At 41.2% G+C, this 21635-nt stretch overlaps 2 protein-coding genes across 4 annotated transcripts in view; both read right to left on the bottom strand.

Moving 5' to 3' along the window:
- The window catches only part of LOC149131034 (germinal-center associated nuclear protein-like), a 67783-nt gene extending 55952 nt beyond the window's left edge, over positions 1-11831 (bottom strand). For both annotated transcript variants that reach the window (XR_016238514.1, XM_089342628.1), the window contains exons 1-4: positions 11415-11831; positions 10689-10846; positions 10121-10330; positions 4904-5018 (exon numbers count right to left, since the gene is read on the bottom strand). Coding sequence is in view for 1 of the 2 variants with exons in the window: in XM_089342628.1 (XP_089198754.1) it covers positions 4926-5018; positions 10121-10330; positions 10689-10846; positions 11415-11523 (570 nt within the window). In the remaining variant the exon portion in view is untranslated. The remainder of the gene's footprint in view (positions 1-4903; positions 5019-10120; positions 10331-10688; positions 10847-11414) is intronic.
- On the bottom strand, positions 11826-21358 carry LOC149131033 (uncharacterized). Of its 2 annotated transcripts, XM_089342626.1 has the most exons (5): positions 17715-21358; positions 16335-16563; positions 15874-16074; positions 12943-13831; positions 11826-11962 (listed from the first exon to the last, which is right to left on the bottom strand). In XM_089342626.1, the coding sequence occupies exons 4-5, from the start codon at positions 13791-13793 to the stop codon at positions 11833-11835; spliced, it is 981 nt and encodes a 326-aa protein (XP_089198752.1). In that variant the 5' UTR covers positions 13794-13831; positions 15874-16074; positions 16335-16563; positions 17715-21358; the 3' UTR covers positions 11826-11832. The 2 variants fall into 2 exon arrangements, with proteins under 2 accessions (XP_089198752.1, XP_089198753.1); XM_089342627.1 differs by lacking the exon at positions 15874-16074.
- Between the last annotated feature and the right edge of the window lie 277 nt (positions 21359-21635).

The raw sequence follows: 21635 nt of genomic DNA, 5'->3' as shown, positions 1-21635 counted from the left end.
TACATGTATACAAACACATACGTAAACACACGCATGCACATACATACATACATACATACATACAAATACATATATATAAAAGAAAAAGAACTCAAGTGTTTTCATATATACATACATACACATACACATACATATATATATATATATATATATATATATACACATATACATACATATATATACACACAAACACACATACACGCATACATACATATATACACACACATACATACAGATATATGTACATACATACAGAACCTAATAACTCATACATATGGATTTATACAAATACATACACAATTATATATACATATACATAGATATGTACACATATACACACATATATACTTACAAACATACGTACACACACCCACACAAGTATACATATATACATACATACACACAGATACACTCACACACACACATATGTATACACCCATACATAAAAACATGGTACATAGCAGCAAAACACACACACACACACACACTCAGACATGCACACACAAGGAGACAGAGGTACATACATATACACACATGCACACACATACATAAAAACACACACAAACACAGGAATATGCAGAATACCTACATGCATACATGTATGCATACACACCCATACATACATATATACATATGCACACACACACAGACATACATACACACACATGCACGCATACATACACACACACTGAGACACACACATGCATAAATAACGGACAGAGTCAAGACTATTGATAAGTTTGCAAGACGCAACGAAAGTTTTAGGAAAATTAAAATAAGAAATAAGTGGAAATGTTACCGGTGAGTGTTAAATTTGAAGGCACAATAAGAAAATGACTCTCCCCAGACACAACAGAAGATGCTTCAACACACGAAATGACATAAAATAAGTCTTGGGAACCAAATCCAAAAAAACGAAATATATATATATAATTATATGTATGTATATATATATATATATATATATATGTATATATATGTATACACACATATGTATTTATTGTGTGTGTGTCATCATCATCATCATTTAGCATCCATTGTCCATGCTGGTATGGGTTGGATGGTTTGACTGGGTTGGCACACTGGAAGGCTGCACCAGGCTCCTCTCTGATTTGGCATGGTTTTCTATAGCTGGATGCCCTTACATGCCAATTTGTACTGTACCAGTATCTGCCACAACTGCGGTTTTGCTCAGCTTGATGGGTCTTCTCAGTCATTGCCTCCATGAGGCCCAACACTTGAAAGGGACTCAGTCACTTTGCCTCCATGCAACCCATGTATATATATTATATATATACAACAAATCCATTTCAGCACAATCTTCTTTGTTTGCACGAGCCCTTCTTCTAACAAGCACCAGGATTGGGATTTTCTGCTGTTGTGTGGGAGCCTGATTGGTGAAATCAACTGAAATACTTCTCTAATATTGTAATGTACTAACATATGTGCATGGGCACCACATAAAAAGGAACTCAGTTCACTCTGTAAAGTGGCTGGCATTAGTTAGGAAGGGCATTCAGTCATAGAAACCATACAAAACAGACAGTAGAGCTGCTCTGAAGAGTGCAGGGTTACATAATTGGACTGTTATCTAACAACCTATTAAGCCCCAAGTGCAAAACCGACTGGTAAGGATGGCCACAATGGATACATAGTACTATAATACTGTACACTTCAATCAATATATATATGTATATATATATACACACGCTTTCCCAAGGTGCTATGCAGTGGGACTGAACTTGAAGCCATGAGATTACAAAATTAGTTTCTTTCCCACACAGCCATGTCTCTGTCTGTATGATAAATTTATTAAGTTTTCTTTTTTGTATATCACTACCTTAAGAATATAAAGGGTTGCTATTTTTAGTACAGTGCCTATAGAAGAGCTTCAAGTAGATAGTGGAGAACTGTTCCACCCCAGTCCAATATCACAGGACCATATGTTTATTGTGTCTACAGTGAAACTGTTTATGACACAGATGGGGGTTTGCCTTATTGAAATTAGCTTTAAAAAAAAAAAAGGGTGGGGTTTTTCTCTCAAAGTATTCTGTTTCCCTATTTTTATTCACAACCCATGGGTGATTTATCTGAAACTCCTCTTTTCACCCTCCTTCAAAACTTTTTTTCACAACAAATCCAGATACAATTGTAATCTACTCCATTTGTAAAGAATTTTATCTTCAAATATTCATGTTTGTTGCATGCAGCTATGAGGAAACAAAGTTACGGTGTTGGGGTACACTTCTGTTGGACATTAATACAACCTTGAAACGTGTATCTCACAGTGAATTAAGACTGAATTGTGAAGTTGAAATCTTCAATTATAAAAGCCTCTTGAAAAGCACATGATAATTAAAATACATTAAAAGAGACCAACAGAAGTACTAGGCTTGCAAAGAATAAGTCCCGGGGTCCATTTCTTTGACTAAATGGTGGTGCTCCAGCGTGGCCACAATCAAAATGATTGAAACAAGTAAAAGAATATATTGCTAAGGCATTGAGATCCAAATAACCTGGTGTGAAACTGAATATACACCAGAATGACACATTAGTCAAGTAGGGAGCAGTAATAAGAAAAGGAATGACAAAGGAAGGAGCAATCATCCTAGAAAGTTCAGAAGATGATCGTTTATTCCTTTCTCATCTCTTCTCTTCTACATACATGTACACACACACACACACACACACACACACACATGCACAAACACACATATAACTACAGACACATGCAAATTTAGGGATTGGAACAGGTGAAAATCCCAGTAACATATGTCTCCCAGCTAGCAGAACCTTATTCTCTTGAGATATTTTGACAACAATGTAACCTTCATTTAACTAAGGTGTATTCACCCTTATCAGTAGCTAGTGGAGTACCCCTCGTTAGGCTAATTACTATTTCTGAGGTTCTGCTGGTGATTTTATCTCCTCTGTTCCCTAATTTTTGAAAACATTTACAATCTTCTTTGACAATAAACCACTAATGTTCTTCAAAGTTGCTTTTTATACTTTCTACTATGGACTGCTTGAAGCTTACTCACTTCCTACACCTTGATCCTGAGATCTTGCACTTAAATATATACACACATATATATTTACATATATCAATATCTCTCTATCTATCAATCTAATACAACAGCAAGACTCTCATCGGCAAGACTCCCATCGGCAACGACTATTTAAACAGGAGAATTAAGACATTCGCTCTCTTTCTTCTTTCCCATTTCCTCTCACGCTTTTACATAGTGTTGGTGTATTTGTTGATTGTGTGAGGAGGGGTCGACTGTCTTGTGCTTTCTCTCCGCCTTAAGCAGGATCAGCAATGCCAACAGTAAGGAACATGTTCTATTCAGACCTTAGGGAGTCCGAATTGTCCTCTTCGGAGGAGTGGCTCGTACGAGCAGTTGATAGAATGGACAAGTGTTTAAGGAAGAAGAAAGATTTGCTGAAGTGACAGAAGTCACAAAAAAGGAGGTGGACCTGACAAACATGGAGAAATATGAGAAGATGGCACGTAGGATCGGTGGTGATGCTAAGTTGTCCCTACTCCAGAAAGTATTGGAAAATATGGGTAAGAAAACAGTAAATATATAAGGTGTACTCAGTGGAAGAAAGGAAAATTGAAAACGTTGAGGCAGAGGAAGCAGATTTGGAACAATTGTGGTTCAAGAAGGCAGGAAAGGCAAAAGAATATGCTGTAACCACAGTAACCTACATATCTTGGAAGAAGGACTTCCAGGATTAGGGTGGAGAGAATCCCACCAGAAACAGATGTGGCTTGGGTTGTGGCGGCTGTTCTTCTCGGAAGTAAAGAAGAAATAGCCGTCCTGCAGGCCACGAAAACAGAAAATTCTGTATGGAAAGAGCAAACATTGGACCTGATCATATTGGGTATTGGCAGAACCACTGAAAATATGGTGGAAACGGTGACCATTGGAGATGTAGTGTTGAGAGTGGGGGTGGGGGTGGAGGGCAGAACCCCTCGTTGCTTTAAATGTTGCTAAAAAAGGCCTCTGCAGAGGAAGAAGTTAGAAAGGGGCCGGAGAAGGTGCAACAGGAAGAAAAGAGAAACAAAGAACAGTGGATGGTAGCTGAAGGAAGAGGAAGAAAGGACAGATTGAATTAGAACCCCAAGCCATACACCCCGTCCCACCCCGTCCCACCCCACCCCACCCACCTTCTCAGACACCCCCTCCACCCATTCCCCTCCGATACAAAGCAAGAGAAAAAAAAACAAATACAAAAAAACACAAGGCTCAACAGGCTCCCCCTCCTCCCACTGGAAATTGTTTCGCGCGTGTTTGAAAGGCGTAGACCAAGAAAGGATCCTGAAGAGAACAAAATGGAGGACTGCAAGATTTGTGCATGTCGATGGATGGACAAACACTGAGGTGTCCGAAAGCCAAAAAAACGACGAAATATTGAGATTCAGGAGGGGTTATAAGTGTTGGAAGGTGAAATGTGATTTAAAGACGATATCAGACAATATAAAGTACGACGAACTGACCCAGAGATACTCCACAGCCATTACAAGCCTTCAATTCCATTACAACTTTCTCTCTCTCTCTCGAGCTATAGAAAGACAAATACACACGTTATATACCTACAGACATCTATATAAACACACATGTAATAATAAACAGACACGTTTCCTTAGAAACCTTTCACTAAAAAACACATTTTCGAAGGTGAGGGGCGTGACTGCATCCGCACCCTTTTTCTTTAAACATGTTTTATAAATGACATTTGGCAGAAATACGTTTGAAAACAATAATAAACGAATGCTGAAATTATAAAAATTAGTAGTACCGAAGTCTGAACAAAAGCAAAAGCATGTTAGTGTTTTGTTTTGTCTTTATTGAAACAAGCGAAAGCGAATTAAAAGGAAATCTCTTTGCCTTACCTTGTTCGAAAATGTCTGCAATTCAGCAGAAGACATCAGCTGTGAAATGGTTTTGGCTTCTTTTGCAATTTCTGGCGCAGAATTTTTCAGCGAATAACTTGTATTTTTCGATTTTCTGGAGATAGAATTACAGAATAAAGGTGAATTTTGTGGTTTATGCTTTGTCGGGTGTTGAACGAGAGAAATGTTGAAATTTACCTTTTTTTCACACATTCGAATTCACCGCCGTTAATTGGCGAACACACCTGCTATCGCGCACGCGCACGCGAGTCGTGACTAGTCGATCCTACAATAACAATCTATTGCCAATGCATGTATGCACAAAACATGCAGGACGGTTTGTTTTGGTTTTTTTGAACAAAGTAAATAAAACACATTGTAAACAAAACGCAAACACCCTCATACATGTTTTGTGCGTGACGCGCGCTGGAGAGTCGTAGGATCCACTAGTCACGTCTCGCATGCGCGGATGCGCGACCTGGATCCAATCTTCTTGAATCGTACCTTGATATAATGTTTTCATTTCAAAATAAAACCAACAAAAATAATCTCCCATAATCTTTACCTCCGCTGATTTTTACATACCCCGATGACCGATCTAAGAAATTTGGGGAACGATTTACCGTCTGGTGAATGGAACCGAGTATATGCAGATTCCAATAGCTTGCCAAATTGTCAGTCATAAATTTTCTGCAAGAACGTTTTGTCTGATAACATTCTCCAACATCTCTGCACTCCTATCGGGTAGACGTTGAAGAAATCCTTTTTCTGGTTGTGGTGTCATAACATCCAACAACCCAAGTTTTGCGACACATTCGTCGTCCATTGTTCTTCTTTTTGAAGAACAAACTTTCATGGAACTCCACTCTATGGTCCGGACCAGCAATTGGAGTTTTGTCCGGCACCAGTTTTTTGCCAAACAAACATCTCTACAGAACTGGTGCCACTGAACGGCAGTTCTTATATCAATGCAATTTATTCTTGCAGATATCGTGACAGTTAATTCGAAAATGAAAAATAAAATTAAACACTAAATAAAAAAAAAAATTCCATATAATGGCAGCTTGGAGTTTTCTCCAAAGGTTCCTTTCTTGATGGAAAGAGGAATTGTATCTTTTTTACTTTTAGCTCACTTTCTTTTGACAAAATCCCGTCAATAGAACGACTAGAATTTTGAAAATTCATTGAACAGCCATGCTACATGGCAGTGAAACATGGGCTGTGACTGCTGAGGACATGCGTAAGCTCGCAAGGAATGAAGCCAGTATGCTCCGCTGGATGTGTAATGTCAGTGTGCATACCCGTCAGGGTGTAAGTATCTTGAGAGAAAAGCTGAACATAAGAAGCATCAGTTGTGGTGTGCAAGAGAGACGATTGCGCTGGTTTGGACATGTGGTGAGAATGGATGAGGATAGCTGCGTGAAAAAGTGCCACACCCTAACAGTTGAGGGAACCCGTGGAAGAGGTAGGCCCAGGAAGACCTGGGCTGAGGTGGTGAGGCAAGACCTTCGAACATTGAGCCTCACCGAGGCGATGACTACTGACCGAGACCTTTGGAAATGTGCTGTGCGTGAGAAGACCCGGCAAGCCAAGTGAGATCGCTGCCAGTGCCCCTGGACTGGCTCTTGTGCGGGTGGCACATAAAAGACACCATTTTGAGCGTGGCCGTTGCCAGAACCGCCTGACTGGCCTTCGTGCAGGTGACACGTAAAAGCACCCACTACACTCTCTGAGTGGTTGGCGTTAGGAAGGGCATCCAGCTGTAGAAACTCTGCCAAATTAGATTGGAGCCTGGTGTTGCCATCCGGTTTTACCAGTCCTCAGTCAAATCGTCCAACCCATGCTAGCATGGAAAGCGGACGTTAAACGATGGTGATGATGATGATGATGTATGAGCCAATGAAGGAGGCCTCTACATGGTAGCTAGACCTGCTAGAAATAGCAACCAAATCTCCCTCAAAATCACACCCTACTCTCTTATCTATGTATATATGTATGTATGAGCCAATAAGGGAGGCCTCTACATGATAGCTAGACCTGCTAGAAATAGCAACCAAATCTCCCTCAAAATCACACCCTACTCTCTTATCTATGTATATATGTATGTATGAGCTAATGAGGGAGACCTCTACATCGTAGCTGGACCTGCTAGAAATAGCAGCCAATTCTCCCTCAAATCACACCCTACTCTCTTATCTATGTATATATGTAAGTATGAGCCAATGAGGGAGGCCTCTACATGGTAGCTGGACCTGCTAGAAATAGCAGCCAAATCTCCCTCAAATCACACCCTACTCTCTTATCTATATATATATATGTATGTATGAGCCAATGAGGGAGACCACTACATGGTGGCTAGACTCAGGATATGCTGTGTCATGTGGTTCTGGATTTGTTAATGACAGGATGGTCATGGCTGTGATACTTTTGATCATGGATTTTGCTCAATCTGGACTAACCTGAGGTTAAACAACACCAACAACAACAGCCACCACACTCCCCCCTTAATCCTTCAGCATCCTCACAACATCAGAAAAGAGGATGGTGTTCAACCACATTCCCATCTGGCAAACAAAACACTTCACAACCACTTGAAGACAGAACCACAGCGCAGAATGAGGGCAAACCAAAGTGTCGAGTGGTCCAACACCATCTAAAAATGCTGTTGGTCAATTAGGATTGTTCCGATCACTGGAACAGCCTGCTCGTGAAATTAACAAGCAAGTGGCTAAGTGCACCACAGACATTTTTTACTGTTTTCTATATGCTTCAGCCATTTGACTGTAGTCATGCTGGAGCATCGCCTTAAAGGGTGTTAGTCGAAGAAATCAACCTCAGAACTTATTCTATTGCTTTCTTTTGTTGAACCACTAGGTTACAGGGACACAAACACACCAGCATTGGCTGTCAAGGAATGGTGGGGGGACAAACACAAAGACACACATATATGTGATGGGCTTCTTCCAGTTTCTTTCTACCAAATCCACTCACAAGGATTTGCTTAACCTGAGACTATAGTAGAAGACAAGATGCGACTGACATGCATACGGTAGATGTAGTTCTCAGGGAAATCCAACACAGAACACAGAACATGATAAGCTGGTCCACTGAATTACAGGTATGACTCATTTCTGCCAGCTGAGTGAGCTGAAGTAAAGTGTGGGAACCAAACCCACACCCTTACGATTATGAGCTGAATCTCCTAACCAGGAGCCACACACCTATAAAATAACAACATAACAGGATAATCAACCGACATCTAATCCGTTGTCCCCCAGACATTGCCAGGCAACTATTTCAACCCTGGATAAATCACCAAGAAAACTGGTTCCAAAATAACAGACTGCCAAACCCTATCTGATTTCTTAGCAGCAAACCCCATGGAACATCAGACAACTGACCCCGCTACACTTAAACCCACAGAGATATCTCACATGCAAGAGACAAAACTACCAGGAGATACGTACAAGTGCAGGTGTGTAGCTTAGTGGTTAGAGGGCTTAGACGATTACAATTAAACACACGTATATTATCATTTATTAAATTGCATTCAATTTGCCATGCATTATTCGTTTCATTATCCATCATCTTTTCCTTCAATTTTCAGGTACATTGAAGACCCTTTATTTGTCATTGCTTCAATCGACGTGAACAAAGTGTCTGGCAAAAAGTTCTGCTGAGATCGAAAGGAAACTTTATCCACAAAACACACAGAGAATGTGCAGCAATGAAGGCCAAACAGTGGTGGACGAACATAATCCCTTAAAGACTGACACTTTCAAAGGTGGCTCTGCATGTATGTGTGTGTGTTTGTGTGTGTGTGTGTGTGTGTAACAGAGTTTTGTTGAGTTGAAGTGGGATTTAAAGGGTGTAAACGAAGAGGCTACCAAGCGCAAGTTGAACCAAGACAGAATTAACTACAACTGTAGCTATTAAGACTGAACACTATACTATACATTACACAATGTAGTCCTAGATACACTCTGTCTGAATAACAGAAGGGATGGTCATTGCTGGAACATCTTTGATTGTAGAGCTGCCCGGATCAGGACTGACCTGGGATTAAACAACAACAACTGGCCTATACGTTTTGGCTCGAACTGCTAGAAGTAGTAACCAAATCTCGATTAAAATCCCACACAACTACTTCAAGCAGAGACGTAGGAATAGGATGGGATGGTCACGGCCAGAGTGACTTTGAGCACGAGCCTGCTCAGTCAGGTTTGACCCTGGGTTAAATAACAACACGCACACTATAATACAAAAGTAGCCTATACGCCTCTTTTTTCGAACCGACAAGTTACAGGGGCATAATCGCATCAACATTAGTTATACGGCGATGGTGGGGTGACATACAGACACACAAATACATACATTCGTATATATATGCGTGCGTGTTTGTGTGCTTACATATGTACCTACCTACGTCTCTCTCTCTCTCTCTCTCTCTCTCTCTCTCTCTCTCCACACACACATATATATATATATAGAGAGAGAGAGATATATATATATACATATGTGATAATATACGGTAAAACCATATAACCGGAGGAGAGCTTACTCTCCAAGTAGAGAAGTGGGTAAATATAAATAGACCTCGTAACGATACCAGCTACCAAATGGTTTCACGGCGAATTGGGGCCCCAAGTGACCTTTGTAAAGTCATTGGGGAGATTCCCGAGCCGATTATCGAGGTCTATTTAGATTTATATATATATCGTATATTTATAAAGAGGGCAAATTTAGCCATTTCTCCGTAGATTGAAAAAAAAGATGAACAACTGTAATCGATTTCCGAACATTATTGGGTTCTCATCAAACATGAAAAATAGAATTTATGTTGAGTCAGTCTCAATAAGTATAGATTTATTCATTGGAGAAAGTTACATAGTGACTGAAGGTTCGAGAGTTTCGTGCAGAGGCACTTATCAAACTAATTAAATCAACGTTTTCTATATAAAACGAAAAAGCAGGACAGTATCGGAAACAGATATGACTTCTAACCCTAACCTTTAAACCCTAACCCTAACCCCATGTGTGTAAAAAATTTGTGCATATTTAGGTGTGACCTTTTGGTAAGTAGTTACAGGAGAGGTCAGTAGAATAGGCTTAAAAATAAAATGCCCTGAGGTTGACTAAACCCTTCAAGGTGGTGCTCCAGCATGGCTGCAGTCTAATGAGTGAAACAATTAAAAAGAAATGTGTGTATTTACTTACCTCTTTATCATCGTCTTTACTCAAGAGAGGCAGCACAAAAAGCAGGCCACTGGTGCCACAAAACAGTCTCTTATTCTTAATGTGCTGTATGAGGTCAGGGGTCAATGAGCCAGTGACCTCACGGAGACAGAAATGTAACATTGTGTCCCCTTGCTGTCTACCTATGGATGACCCTTCAAGATGACATTTGTAAAGGCTCAGAATAGACATCTGAAATGGAAAAAGACAGAATCTCATTTTAGCGGGGAACAGAGTGATTGTGGTGGTGTATGGAAATGGCAGAGGGAAACTGTAAGGAAACTCAGCTGGAGAAACCATGCCAAAACAGACGATACAGCTCACGGAGCTGGCTCACCAGCTCCTGTCAAACAATGCAACCCATACAAGCATGGTAAACACACATTAAATGATGGGGAGTCATGAGACCATTTTCCCTTTCAAAGTTAAATGGCAGGGGAACCCCCCCCCCCAAGTCCTCACTTGATAAAACAAGTGAGGGTTAGTGGAAGGGAGATCACCCAGTCATAAAATACTGCCTCTCTAATAAGTACCTGTAAAACAGACTTACATTATCGAGATCAGACTGTGGTTTTGCTCCTTTGCTCAACTTAGCCTTCAGCCAGTCACTCAACTCCAGGCTGTACATGGTTGCATTGTCTGTCTGTTGCTCATCTAGTTCTGGTAATGACATTATCAGCTTCCAGTAGAGGGAGCCACTGTTTTGACCTGAAAACAAACAAGAAAAATTGAGATCAAAAGTTACAAACATTATAAATAAATATCAGAAAACAGGTGAAGGTGCGGTAAGAAGTTTGTTTGCCAACCACATGGTTCCAGGTTCAGTTCCACACCATGGCATCTTTAGCCTAGAGCCAACCAAGGATTTGTGAGTGGATCTGATTGGTAGAAACGGAAAGAAGTCCATCTCTCCCTTGGCCAGGTAACCATGTCCCCACCTCTACAGCAACACACCTGTTTCTGCCTCTCTTATGTCTTTATTGCCCACAAGGGGCTAAACATAGAGGGGACAAACAAGGACAGACAAACGGATTAAGTCGATTACATCGACCCCAGTGCGTAACTGGTACTTAATTTATCGACCCCGAAAGGATGAAAGGCAAAATTGACCTCAGCGGAATTTGAACTCAGAACGTAACAACAGACGAAACTGAATAAAAAAAGAACAGGTCAGTTACAGGTGGAAAGCCTCTGGTCATAAGATCTGGATTGACCAGAACACTGACACAGCCCCACCCAATGAGAAAAAAGGATGGACAGTGTAGAGGAATCTTACCTGAATGTATCTGTGTGTCGTAACTGCTGGTGCTGAGAAGGTTTGGCCCAACTGTTGCTGCTAAATCGAGCGGGTACCAAGCCTTCTGCTGTATCAAATGACGCCTCATGTGGCAGAGGGTCAGGGCCAAGGGTAGATAGTCGTCCCGCCGGCTGATGGCGACGGGGTCTCCATGGAGAGGTGAGCGGTTTGGTTGATTCCCATGACCAGCGTGTCCCCTACCACACCTTCATGTTCCTTCCCACAGAGTGTCTTCAGCTGCTTATCAAGTGGAGCCAGTGACGGCCATGAAGGGAACATGGTCATATCACGCTCATGCTGGCGCTGCAATTGTCTCTGCTTCCAACATTCCAGGACTTTATTCATCTTGTAGAGTCGCACACAATGCTCAGCCTTGCGCAGGGCCTCCAGGCGCAGCTCAACATCGTTTCTGTAGAAAGCATGGCCCTCCGTCACGCAGTTCCCCAACCACTTCATTCATGATATCTTCTGTTGCTCTCTGGCAACATTCTCTCACAAGTTGATCATGGAGCTCCTTTTCAATGTCACTAGAATAACAGAAAAATTAACAATAATAATAATAATAATAAAACATACAATACAAACTGAGAGAAAAATTGACTCCAATCAAACAGACACTGTGATCAAGGAATACAGAGGAACTTGTCTGTCCGTCCCACAAGATCAAAATGTCTCAAGAAAGGAATACGAAAAGCTTTCTCATTCTAAAAATCTGAAAATAGAAATCACAAAAATGTGGAAGCTGAGAACTACGCTAATACCAGTAGTAATTGGTGCATTGGGAATGATAAAGAAGGGAGCTGAGAAGTATATTCAGCAACTCCCTGGTAATTCCAATCTCAATGAACTACAAAAGATAGCTTCGATGGGTACAGCCCTTATTCTACAGAAAGCACTCCCCATCTAAAATGGAATAAATGCAGTGATAATTTTAGCTTTCACAACAAAACAAAAGTGCCCTTGCTACTCTTGGCCTCCAGAGGATGCCTGGTACTAAGGAGGCTGAAATAAAGTTATAATGAAAGGAAACAATAATAATAATCCTTTCTACTAAAGGTACAGGGCCTGGAATGTTGGAGTAGGGGAATAATCGATTAGATCAACCCCGAAAAGATGAAAAGCAGAGTTGACTTTGGCAGAATTTGAACTCAAAACAAAGTGACATGCAGAAATCTGAACTCAGAGCATAGCAACGGGCAAAATACCACGAAGCATTTTGTCGAGCATACTAACAATTCTACCTTTGCTAATAAATATAGTTTCAACATTGGGTAATAAGGCCAGGAATTATTAGGAGAGGGTAGGGGTTATTTGAGAGCATCAACGACAGAATGAAAGGTAAAGGGTTAGGGTTAGTCTTCTATTACAATTCCATTGATTTTAAGGATTTTTTTAGGAATATGAAATCTACCCCTCAGTATTTTAAAATGTTTTTCTGATAAGGAAAAAATTAGTGGCATTAACTGTAATAATAAAAGTGGAGTAAAAAAAAGTCCAGTTTCCTCACCTCATCTGCTGACTGACCACAGACTGAACCTCAGTCAATACATGTTCCTCTACCATCTGTTCAATCATCTCTTCTGCCAACCTCTTTCTTCTCTGCTCCTCTTCTGCAGCCACTCTCTTCTCTTCTTCCTCTGCAGCAGCTTTCTCAGCTCTCAGTCTTTCTCGCATTTCTTTCTCCTCTGCTTCACGTTTTGCTTTCAGCAGAGCCACTTGTTTCTCTTCATCCTGTCGCTTCTTTGCTTCGTGTTCTGCAATGGCTCTGGCTCTCATGGCACTTTCTTGTTCACGCATTCGTTCAATCATGGCCTTCTTATATTTCTCCTCCTCCTCCTCTTTCTTCCTTTCCTTTTCCAACTCCTGGGACCTTTCTTCCAGCTCCCACCTCATAAAAGGCCTATCCCTCGTCTCCTGCATTGACAATATCTCTGCTACCCGTTCCTGCCTCTTCTGTTTCTCCTCCACCTCTGCCTGCTTCTCTTCTTCCTCCTCCTCCTCATCATCATCCTTCAATAACTTGGCCTCATCAAATTCTTCCTCTTCCTCTATCTCCGTCACTTCACCTTCATCATCTTCATGACTCAAACTCTTCAGCTCTTTCGTCTTCGCTTGAAGAAACCTCTGCAGTCTCTCTTCTTCATCTTCATCTTCTTCTAGTTGTTCTTCATGTTTTTTCAAATTGGAAACCTGCTTCAGCCACATGTGTTGCTGCCCCATTAGCAGTCGACACAGTGTGCCCTTCCTGTGTGACCTCACTCCAAGAGAAAGGTGAAGATGAGATGAGAGAGGGGCGTTCTTGAATTTCAAACTTAAAACCTGGTTGTGCCACATGTGTTGGTGCTGTTGCTGTACCATCAGCAGTGGACTCAGTGTGCACCTCCTGCGCGATAACACTGCAAGAAGAAGGGAGAGAGGAGATGAGAGCAGGGCAGAGGTTAGAAGGACGAAAGGAAAAATAAGAAAAAATAACAATTAGATATAAACATTGCATTCATGCACAAATATATACGTGCAAACGTCCATGTTATTACATGGACACACAAACATAAACATGCATATATTTATAACGAAAATGAGCTATGATGTGTGTGTGTGTGTGTATAAATATGTGTGTGTGTGTGTGCATATATATATATATATATATATATATATATATATATATATATATATATATATATATATGGGGGCAGAGGTGGCTGTGTGGTAAGAAGCTTGCTCCCCAACCACATAGTTCCAGGCTGTCCCACTGCATAGCACCTTGGGCAAGTGTCTTCTCCTATAGCCTTGTGAGTGGATTTGGCAGACAGAAACTGAAAAAAGCCCATCGAGTGTGTGTGTGTGTGTGTGTGTGTGTGTATATATATATATATATATATATATATATATATATATATATATATATATATATACACACATACACACACACATATACACACACACATATATCTACGTGTGTGCATAACAAATGCCAATTACCACATCTCTCTGTTCACAACATCATCACTCAGACTTCGCTGGACATCGGAGGCAGCATCTCGAAGCTGCTCAGATTTTTGGTAAAATTCCTGTGAGGTTTCTCTTGCAAATGTTGCAATGACCTCCAAAAACAAATCCTTGGCAATTTCCTTGATAGTTTTAAAAACAAAAATTTAATTGGTGTACATTACCATCATCATCATAACCATTTAATGTCTATTTGCCATTCTGGCAGGTCTTGGATGTTAAGACCAGGAGCTGGTATGGACAGGAGAGGCACCAGGCTACTTTCTTTTGGTATGGTCTCTACACATGGATACCCTCGCTAACACCACCTACTTTACTGAGTGTACAGGGTACCTTTTACATGACATGCAGTACACTCCAGAAGGTGGTTGACATTAGAAAGGGCATCCAGCCGTAGAAACCAAACCAAAAGAGATTAGAGCCTGAGGCAGCTCTCAGCTTGACCGTTTCCAGTCAAACCACCTAACTCATGCCAGCATGGAAAGCAGATGTTAAATGATGATACACATGCATACATATAGGTTTCAAATTTTGGCACAAGGCCAGCAATTTCGAGAGGGAGGGTAAGTCTATTACATTGACCCCAGTACTCAACTGGTACTTATTTTATCAATCCCAACAGGATGAAAAGCAAAGTCGACCTCAGTGGAATTTGAAAAGTACAGACAAATAAAATGCCATCGAATTTTCAAAATGCTATCAAATTTTTATCAACCCTTACTGTTCAAGTGGTACTTACCCGATCGATCCTGAGAGGACGAAAAACAGAAGGGTCACCGTGGATCTTTAACTCAGAATGTCAAAATGGATGAAATGCTGCCAAGCACTTTTGCCCAGCATGCTGACAATTCTGCAAACACACACACACACACACACACACATAAATATGATTCTACATACCAGTAACAGTGCTGTTGATTTAGAAGCCTTCTGTTGGTGTTGTTCTCGCAGTTGCTGTTGCCCAGTGACCAGTGCAGGGTCAAAAGATACTTCAGCATTGGAAGCCACAAGATCAGATCCCTGCCATAAGGGCTCCTCTGAGGCAACAGCCAGCTGCATGTTGCAGGGAACAGCTGGCTTCACACACTTATTGCAGGGGTCCTTCAGTTTTTGTAAGCCCTGTAAAAGGACTTAGAAAGTTGACCCTCAAACAAGGCATCTCATAATTCTCTTAAAGCCAGGAACATTTCAGTACCCACATTGTATGTATGTATGTATGTATGTATGTATATATACACTTTGCCCTTCTCTCATACCCACCTTCCTGTTCTGAAATCAAGCCTTGCCCAGAACCAAAGTCATGCCCTGAACCAAAGCCACACCCTACACCCAAGCCCTGCCCTAAATCCAAACTCCATCCTGAACTCAAGCCCCACCCTGAACCCAAGCCCCACCTTAAACCTGCCCTGAAGCAAAGCCCATTCATACTCACCTCACCAATTGGTCGGGTACATTTGGATTCTATGAAGTTCACTGCTCGGACCAGACACGGAGCAACCTCAGGCTCAATAAATGACGAGCGGTCAAGGAGGACGTCCGAACCTTCGACTGTGAAACCGTAATGCCTGCAGAAGCTTCCAGCCTCACTGGTGGACTCAAAACATAGGGTACGTACCAGTTCACTGAGGGGGTACTATAAGAGAGAAAGAGAGAGAACATGGTAGTGGGGGTGGGGGTGGAGGTGTATTGCTATGGTCGTAAGGGTGCACTCAAGGTAAGGGGCCAAGTTGTAGTGGTGATGGTGGTGGTATTGGTGGTAGTTGTAGTGCAGGAGGTGGTGTGATGGTGTTGTTGTTGGTGGTGGTGGTGGTAGTAGAAGCGGTGGTGCTGAATGGTCAGCCAACCACAAAAAAATAAAGAAACAAATAAAGGCAACAATTGTTGTTCACTCACGGTAACGGGTTTCATTCCAAAGGTGAGAGCCTTGCGGAGGATCCTCAACGCTTTACTGCGAACCTGCATGAAATAGCGATGGATGATGCAGGAACTGAGGAAGGTGGCCGTACGGGCCAGTTTGAAAAGCTTGATGTAATAATTGTTACTGTTGAGGGCCGAGTATACCTGAAGAGCAAAGTGGATTTCTGGGGAAGTCCTTACTTCCGGTCAAAGAGTTTGGACTTCTCTGGAAAAGGCAGAAAGAAACAGAAATGAGTTAAACGTATAAAAATGCATAAATGTGTGTGTGTGTCTCTACTCTATTACTTGTTACAGTGATTTGATTGCAGCCATGCTGGATAATGTAGTCCTAGATACACTATGCCTGAATACAAGACGGGATGGTCACAGCTGGAACGTCTTTTATCATAGGTCTGCCTGGATCAGGACTGACCTAGGGCTAATCAACAATAACAACAACTATAGCCACTGGTACTAACTACTATACTATACATTAGATAATGTAGTCCTAGATACACTATGCCTGAATAAAAGATGGGATGGTCACAACAGGATTGTCTGTCTGGATCAGGACCGACCTGGGGCTAAACAACAATTATAACCCCTAATAATAATAATAATAATAATAATAATGTCCATCCATTGTTGTCAATGATGACCAAGGACGTGACATGGGAGAAGATGGGTCAAAGCATGGCTTGCAGTGGACGACCAGGCTGTGTGCTCGGAACGTACGACCACAGGTCAAGCACTTGGGGTCTGCAAAGAATGAAGACAAGCAGTTGGCTCTCGACTTGCACAGCTCACATTTTCTCTGTGCTTTTTCGATCCGATTCTGTTTGTAAGATGTGGCACCTCTGTCAGTGCAGCTAAGCCAGGCAGGGAAATCCTGTGCCTGCGTTTGCCACATGTCAGGATTGATCTGGAAGCATTTCAGTGTATCTTTGTAAACTGGTGGGATGTGTGACTGCCATTGTACTGTAGTTGCTCTTTTACGCAAGTAGCCACGACAGTTACTAGTCATGCAATACCATTGTATCTCTTCGTACCAGAAGAGCAATACACTAACTTCTGTCGTACTATCACTGATAGCTCCACAAGACATTGACTAGAACTGTTGACTCTCGATCCCTTCTCGACGACCGGCCACTGGTCAATTTATAATGGCTAGCTTCAACCACTTTCTATCAGGAGGGATCTACAGTTTCATTATACAACACTTGGAAACACTTTTTCTGCCCACTATATAACAACAACAACCACAAGAACATGATTCAACAAAAAAAGATAAAATTATTCAGTGATAACAATGGACATGTTTCATCCTTATCATACCTCATCATTATTGTATCTTCAGTTCATTCTGCTTTGACTTACCTGAGGATATCGCCCTGATTGAGGTTCATCAGAACCATGTAGGAACGGAACTCTGCCTCTGTGTCGAAGCGTATCTTTTTCTTCTTGTCGAGGTCAGTATAGAGGTATTTAAGGCTCTGCAGGCATTTGATGAGGTTTTCATTGTTAATCTTCAGAGAAAACAAAGAGATGTCCTCCTCACACAGTCGCTCCGATGCAAACACATGGAAACGGACGGACTTCTCGATGAGGGCCACAGCTTCATAACTTTCAGAAAAATGAATATTTTTTAATGAAATTTTCTATGCAAATATTATTTATGATGTAGATTCCGATAATACAACAATTTACAGTGAAAGTGTTTTGGAATGCTGGGTGGGGGACAATATAGACGGCTATAGTAGAAGACACCTGCCCAAGGTGCCACACAGTGGGACTGACCCGGAAACATGTGGTTCGTAAGCAAGCTACTTAACACACAGCCACTCCTACACTTATATATATATATGATGGGCTTCTTTCAGTTTCCGTCTACCAAATCCACTCACAAGGCTTTGGTTGGCCCAAGGCTATAGTAGAAGACACTTGCCCTACAAATATCGCCCCGATCCAGGCACATTTGCCGTACCTGCACACGAGCGATTATCACATTTTCTTGGAGTGAGGACTGTTCGCTCATCACTGGAGGCCAACGCACCGAACGTCCATGTGGCATCTATTCTGAGGGTCTCGTTGCAGCATTCGAGAAGCTCAAAGACTACGCCGTTACACCTATGTCCAATGGCTTGTTTCTAGTCTGAACATCTCAACTGAAAATAAGCCCACTCTTCGCTAGACCCAGCTGCGAGAAGACAGGGTGGCGGACCTTCTCGGATGAGACTTTTATAGGAGTCGCCTGTTGCCAGGTATTCCAATGGGCCGTGACATCTACAAAGCAAAGCAAGGGTTACAGGCAAAAAAATGATCAACGAATAAAATTGTAATTGCTAGTGGAAGGAGGATTCTCAAAATCGCGAACATTACGGTAGAGAAAGTACTGACAGACAATAGACACAGTTCTGCTTCCTATTTCTCTACTTCTTAATCTCACAAACGATGTCGAAACAAACCTTTGAACCACACATCAATAACAGCAGATATCGGAGATATATTCTCCATATACGGCAATGGATATTACCATGTAACCACTAGTCGTTTTCATGATGTAAACCTAACATCTTTACCAATAATGTGTAGCAGGAAATCACTATATCCTGTGGTTAACAGTAGAACTAAATGTGGCCTTCCTTGGTTACATTTCTCCTATTGTAGTAGGGAATGGGGCATGAGTAATAGCTGTCAGACGAACAAGGTGAGCCTATATTGAAGTAATCGTGTACGAAAAAGAAGACAAAGAGACAACTAACCCAATAGCCCTAACCCAAAAGCTTACCCAAACACACACACATACCTACATACACATGCATACATAGAAACGCACAACACACACACATGTACACGCATACACAAGCACTCCACAGACATGCAGATAGATACATACATTATATATATATATATATATATATATATACATCTTTATACACAATTTTTGTGGGGCCGTACGGTACAGCAAAGACTAAATGGGTTCAGAATTTGCCCTTCTCTGATGGATACGTTGAATAGTTTAATTTCTAAACAACAGAACGCAATAGTAGAGGTTGTTTTCCCTTTCCATCAGGAAACATGTTTATAATCATGGCGACAGGTTCAAAGGGAGATAATACTTTGAAAGTGCAAGCGTTTAAGTATTATCTCCCTTCGAAACCATGGTGATAATGGCTTTACAGAAATGTACCCCACCGACTTTGAAAGGTCATAACTTTCAGAAAAATGAATATTTTTTAATGAAATTTTCTATGCAAATATTATTTATGATGTAGATTCCAAAACGGTGAAAGTGTTTTGGAATGGGGGTAGGGGGGACAATATAATCAGCTATAGTAGAAGACACCTGCCCAAGGTGTCACACAGTGGGACTGAACTCGGAAACATGTGGTTCGTAAGCAAGCTACTTAACACACAGCCTCTCCTACACCTATATATATATATATATATATATATATATATGATGGGCTTCTTTCAGTTTCCGTCTACCAAATCCACTCACAAGGCTTTGGTTGGCCCGAGGCTATAGTAGAAGACATTTGCCCTACAAATATCGTCCCGATCCAGCACATTTGCCGTACCTGCAAACGAGCGATTATCACATTTTCTTGGTGGACAGCCATGCACTTAATGTGATTGAGGACTGTTCGCTCATCACTGGATGCCAACACACCGAACGTCCACGTGGCATCTATTCTGAGGGTCTCGTTGCAGCATTCGAGAAACTCGAAGACTACGCCGTTACACCTATGTCCAATGGCTTGTTTCTAGTCTGAACATCTCAACTGAAAATAAGCCCACTCTTCGCTAGACCCAGCTGCGAGAAGACAGGGTGGCGGACCTTCTCGGATGAGACTTTTATAGGAGTTGCCTGTTGCCAGGTATTCCAATGGGCCGTGACGTCTACAAAGCAAAGCAAGGGTTACAGGCAAAAAAATGATCAACGAATAAAATTGTAATTGCTAGTAGAAGGAGGATTCTCAAAATCGCGAACATTACGGTAGAGAAAGCACTGACAGACAATAGACACATTTCTGCTTCCTATTTCTCTGCTTCTTAATCTCACAAACGATGTCGAAATAAACCTTTCAACCACACATGAATAACAGCAGATATCGGAGATATATTCTCCATATATGGCAATTGATATTATCATGTAACCACTAGTCGTTTTAATGATGTAAACCTAACATCTTTACCAATAATGTGTAGCAGGAAATCACTATATCCTGTGGTTAACAGTAGAATTAAATGTGGCCTTCCTTGGTTACATTTCTCCTATTGTAGTAGGAAATGGGGCATGAGTAATAGCTGTCAGACGAACAAGGTGAGCCTATATTGAAGTAATCGTATACGAAAAAGAAGACAGAGACAACTAACCCAATAGCCCTAACCCAAAAGCTTACCCAAACACACACACACACACATACATACATACATACTCATAGATACACAAGCATACATAGAAACGCACAACACACACACATGTAATTGCTAGTGGAAGGAGGATTCTCAAAATCGCGAACATTACTGTAGAGAAAGCACTGACAGACAATAGACACAGTTCTGCTTCCTATTTCTCTGCTTCTTAATCTCACAAACGAGGTCGAAATAAACCTTTCAACCACACATGAATAACAGCAGATATCGGAGATATATTCTCCATATACGGCAATGGATATTACCATGTAACCACTAGTCGTTTTCATGATGTAAACCTAACATCTTTACCAATAATGTGTAGCAGGAAATCACTATATCCTGTGGTTAACAGTAGAACTAAATGTGGCCTTCCTTGGTTACATTTCTCCTATTGTAGTAGGGAATGGGGCATGAGTAATAGCTGTCAAACGAACAAGGTGAGCCTATATTGAAGTAATCGTGTACGAAGAAGAAGACAGAGACAACTAACCCAATAGCCCTAACCCAAACACACACACATACCTACATACACACGCTTACATAGAAACGCACAACACACACACATGTACACGCATACACAAGCACTCCACAGACATGCAGATAGATACATACATTATATATATATATATATATATTTTTATATATATATATATATATATATATATATATATATATATATATATATATATATATATATATATACACAAATGTGGCCTTCCTTGGTTATATTTCTACTATTGTAGTAGGGAATGGGGCATGAGTAATAGCTGTCAGACGAGCAAGGTGAGACTATATTGAACTAATCGTGTACGAAAAAGAAGACAAAGAGACAACTAACCCAATAGCCCTAACCCAAAAGCTTACCCAAACACACAT

The sequence above is a fragment of the Octopus bimaculoides genome, chromosome 26 (assembly GCF_046866305.1).
Source record: "Octopus bimaculoides isolate indiv1 chromosome 26, ASM4686630v1, whole genome shotgun sequence".
In the NCBI taxonomy this organism is placed as follows: Eukaryota; Metazoa; Mollusca; class Cephalopoda; order Octopoda; family Octopodidae; genus Octopus; species Octopus bimaculoides.
Note: the sequence above shows the minus strand (reverse complement) of the source record. Positions and strands in the feature narration are given on the sequence as shown.

Bases quoted from the DNA above. Each gene is read 5' to 3' on its own strand.
- LOC149131033 (XM_089342626.1), bottom strand. From the start codon at position 13,793: ATGGTACAGCAACAGCACCAACACATGTGGCACAACCAGGTTTTAAGT. The intron at 11,963-12,942 runs GTGAGGAAACTG...CTGTTATTCTAG, and splicing joins GTGGTCAGTCAGCAGATGAG to TGACATTGAAAAGGAGCTCC.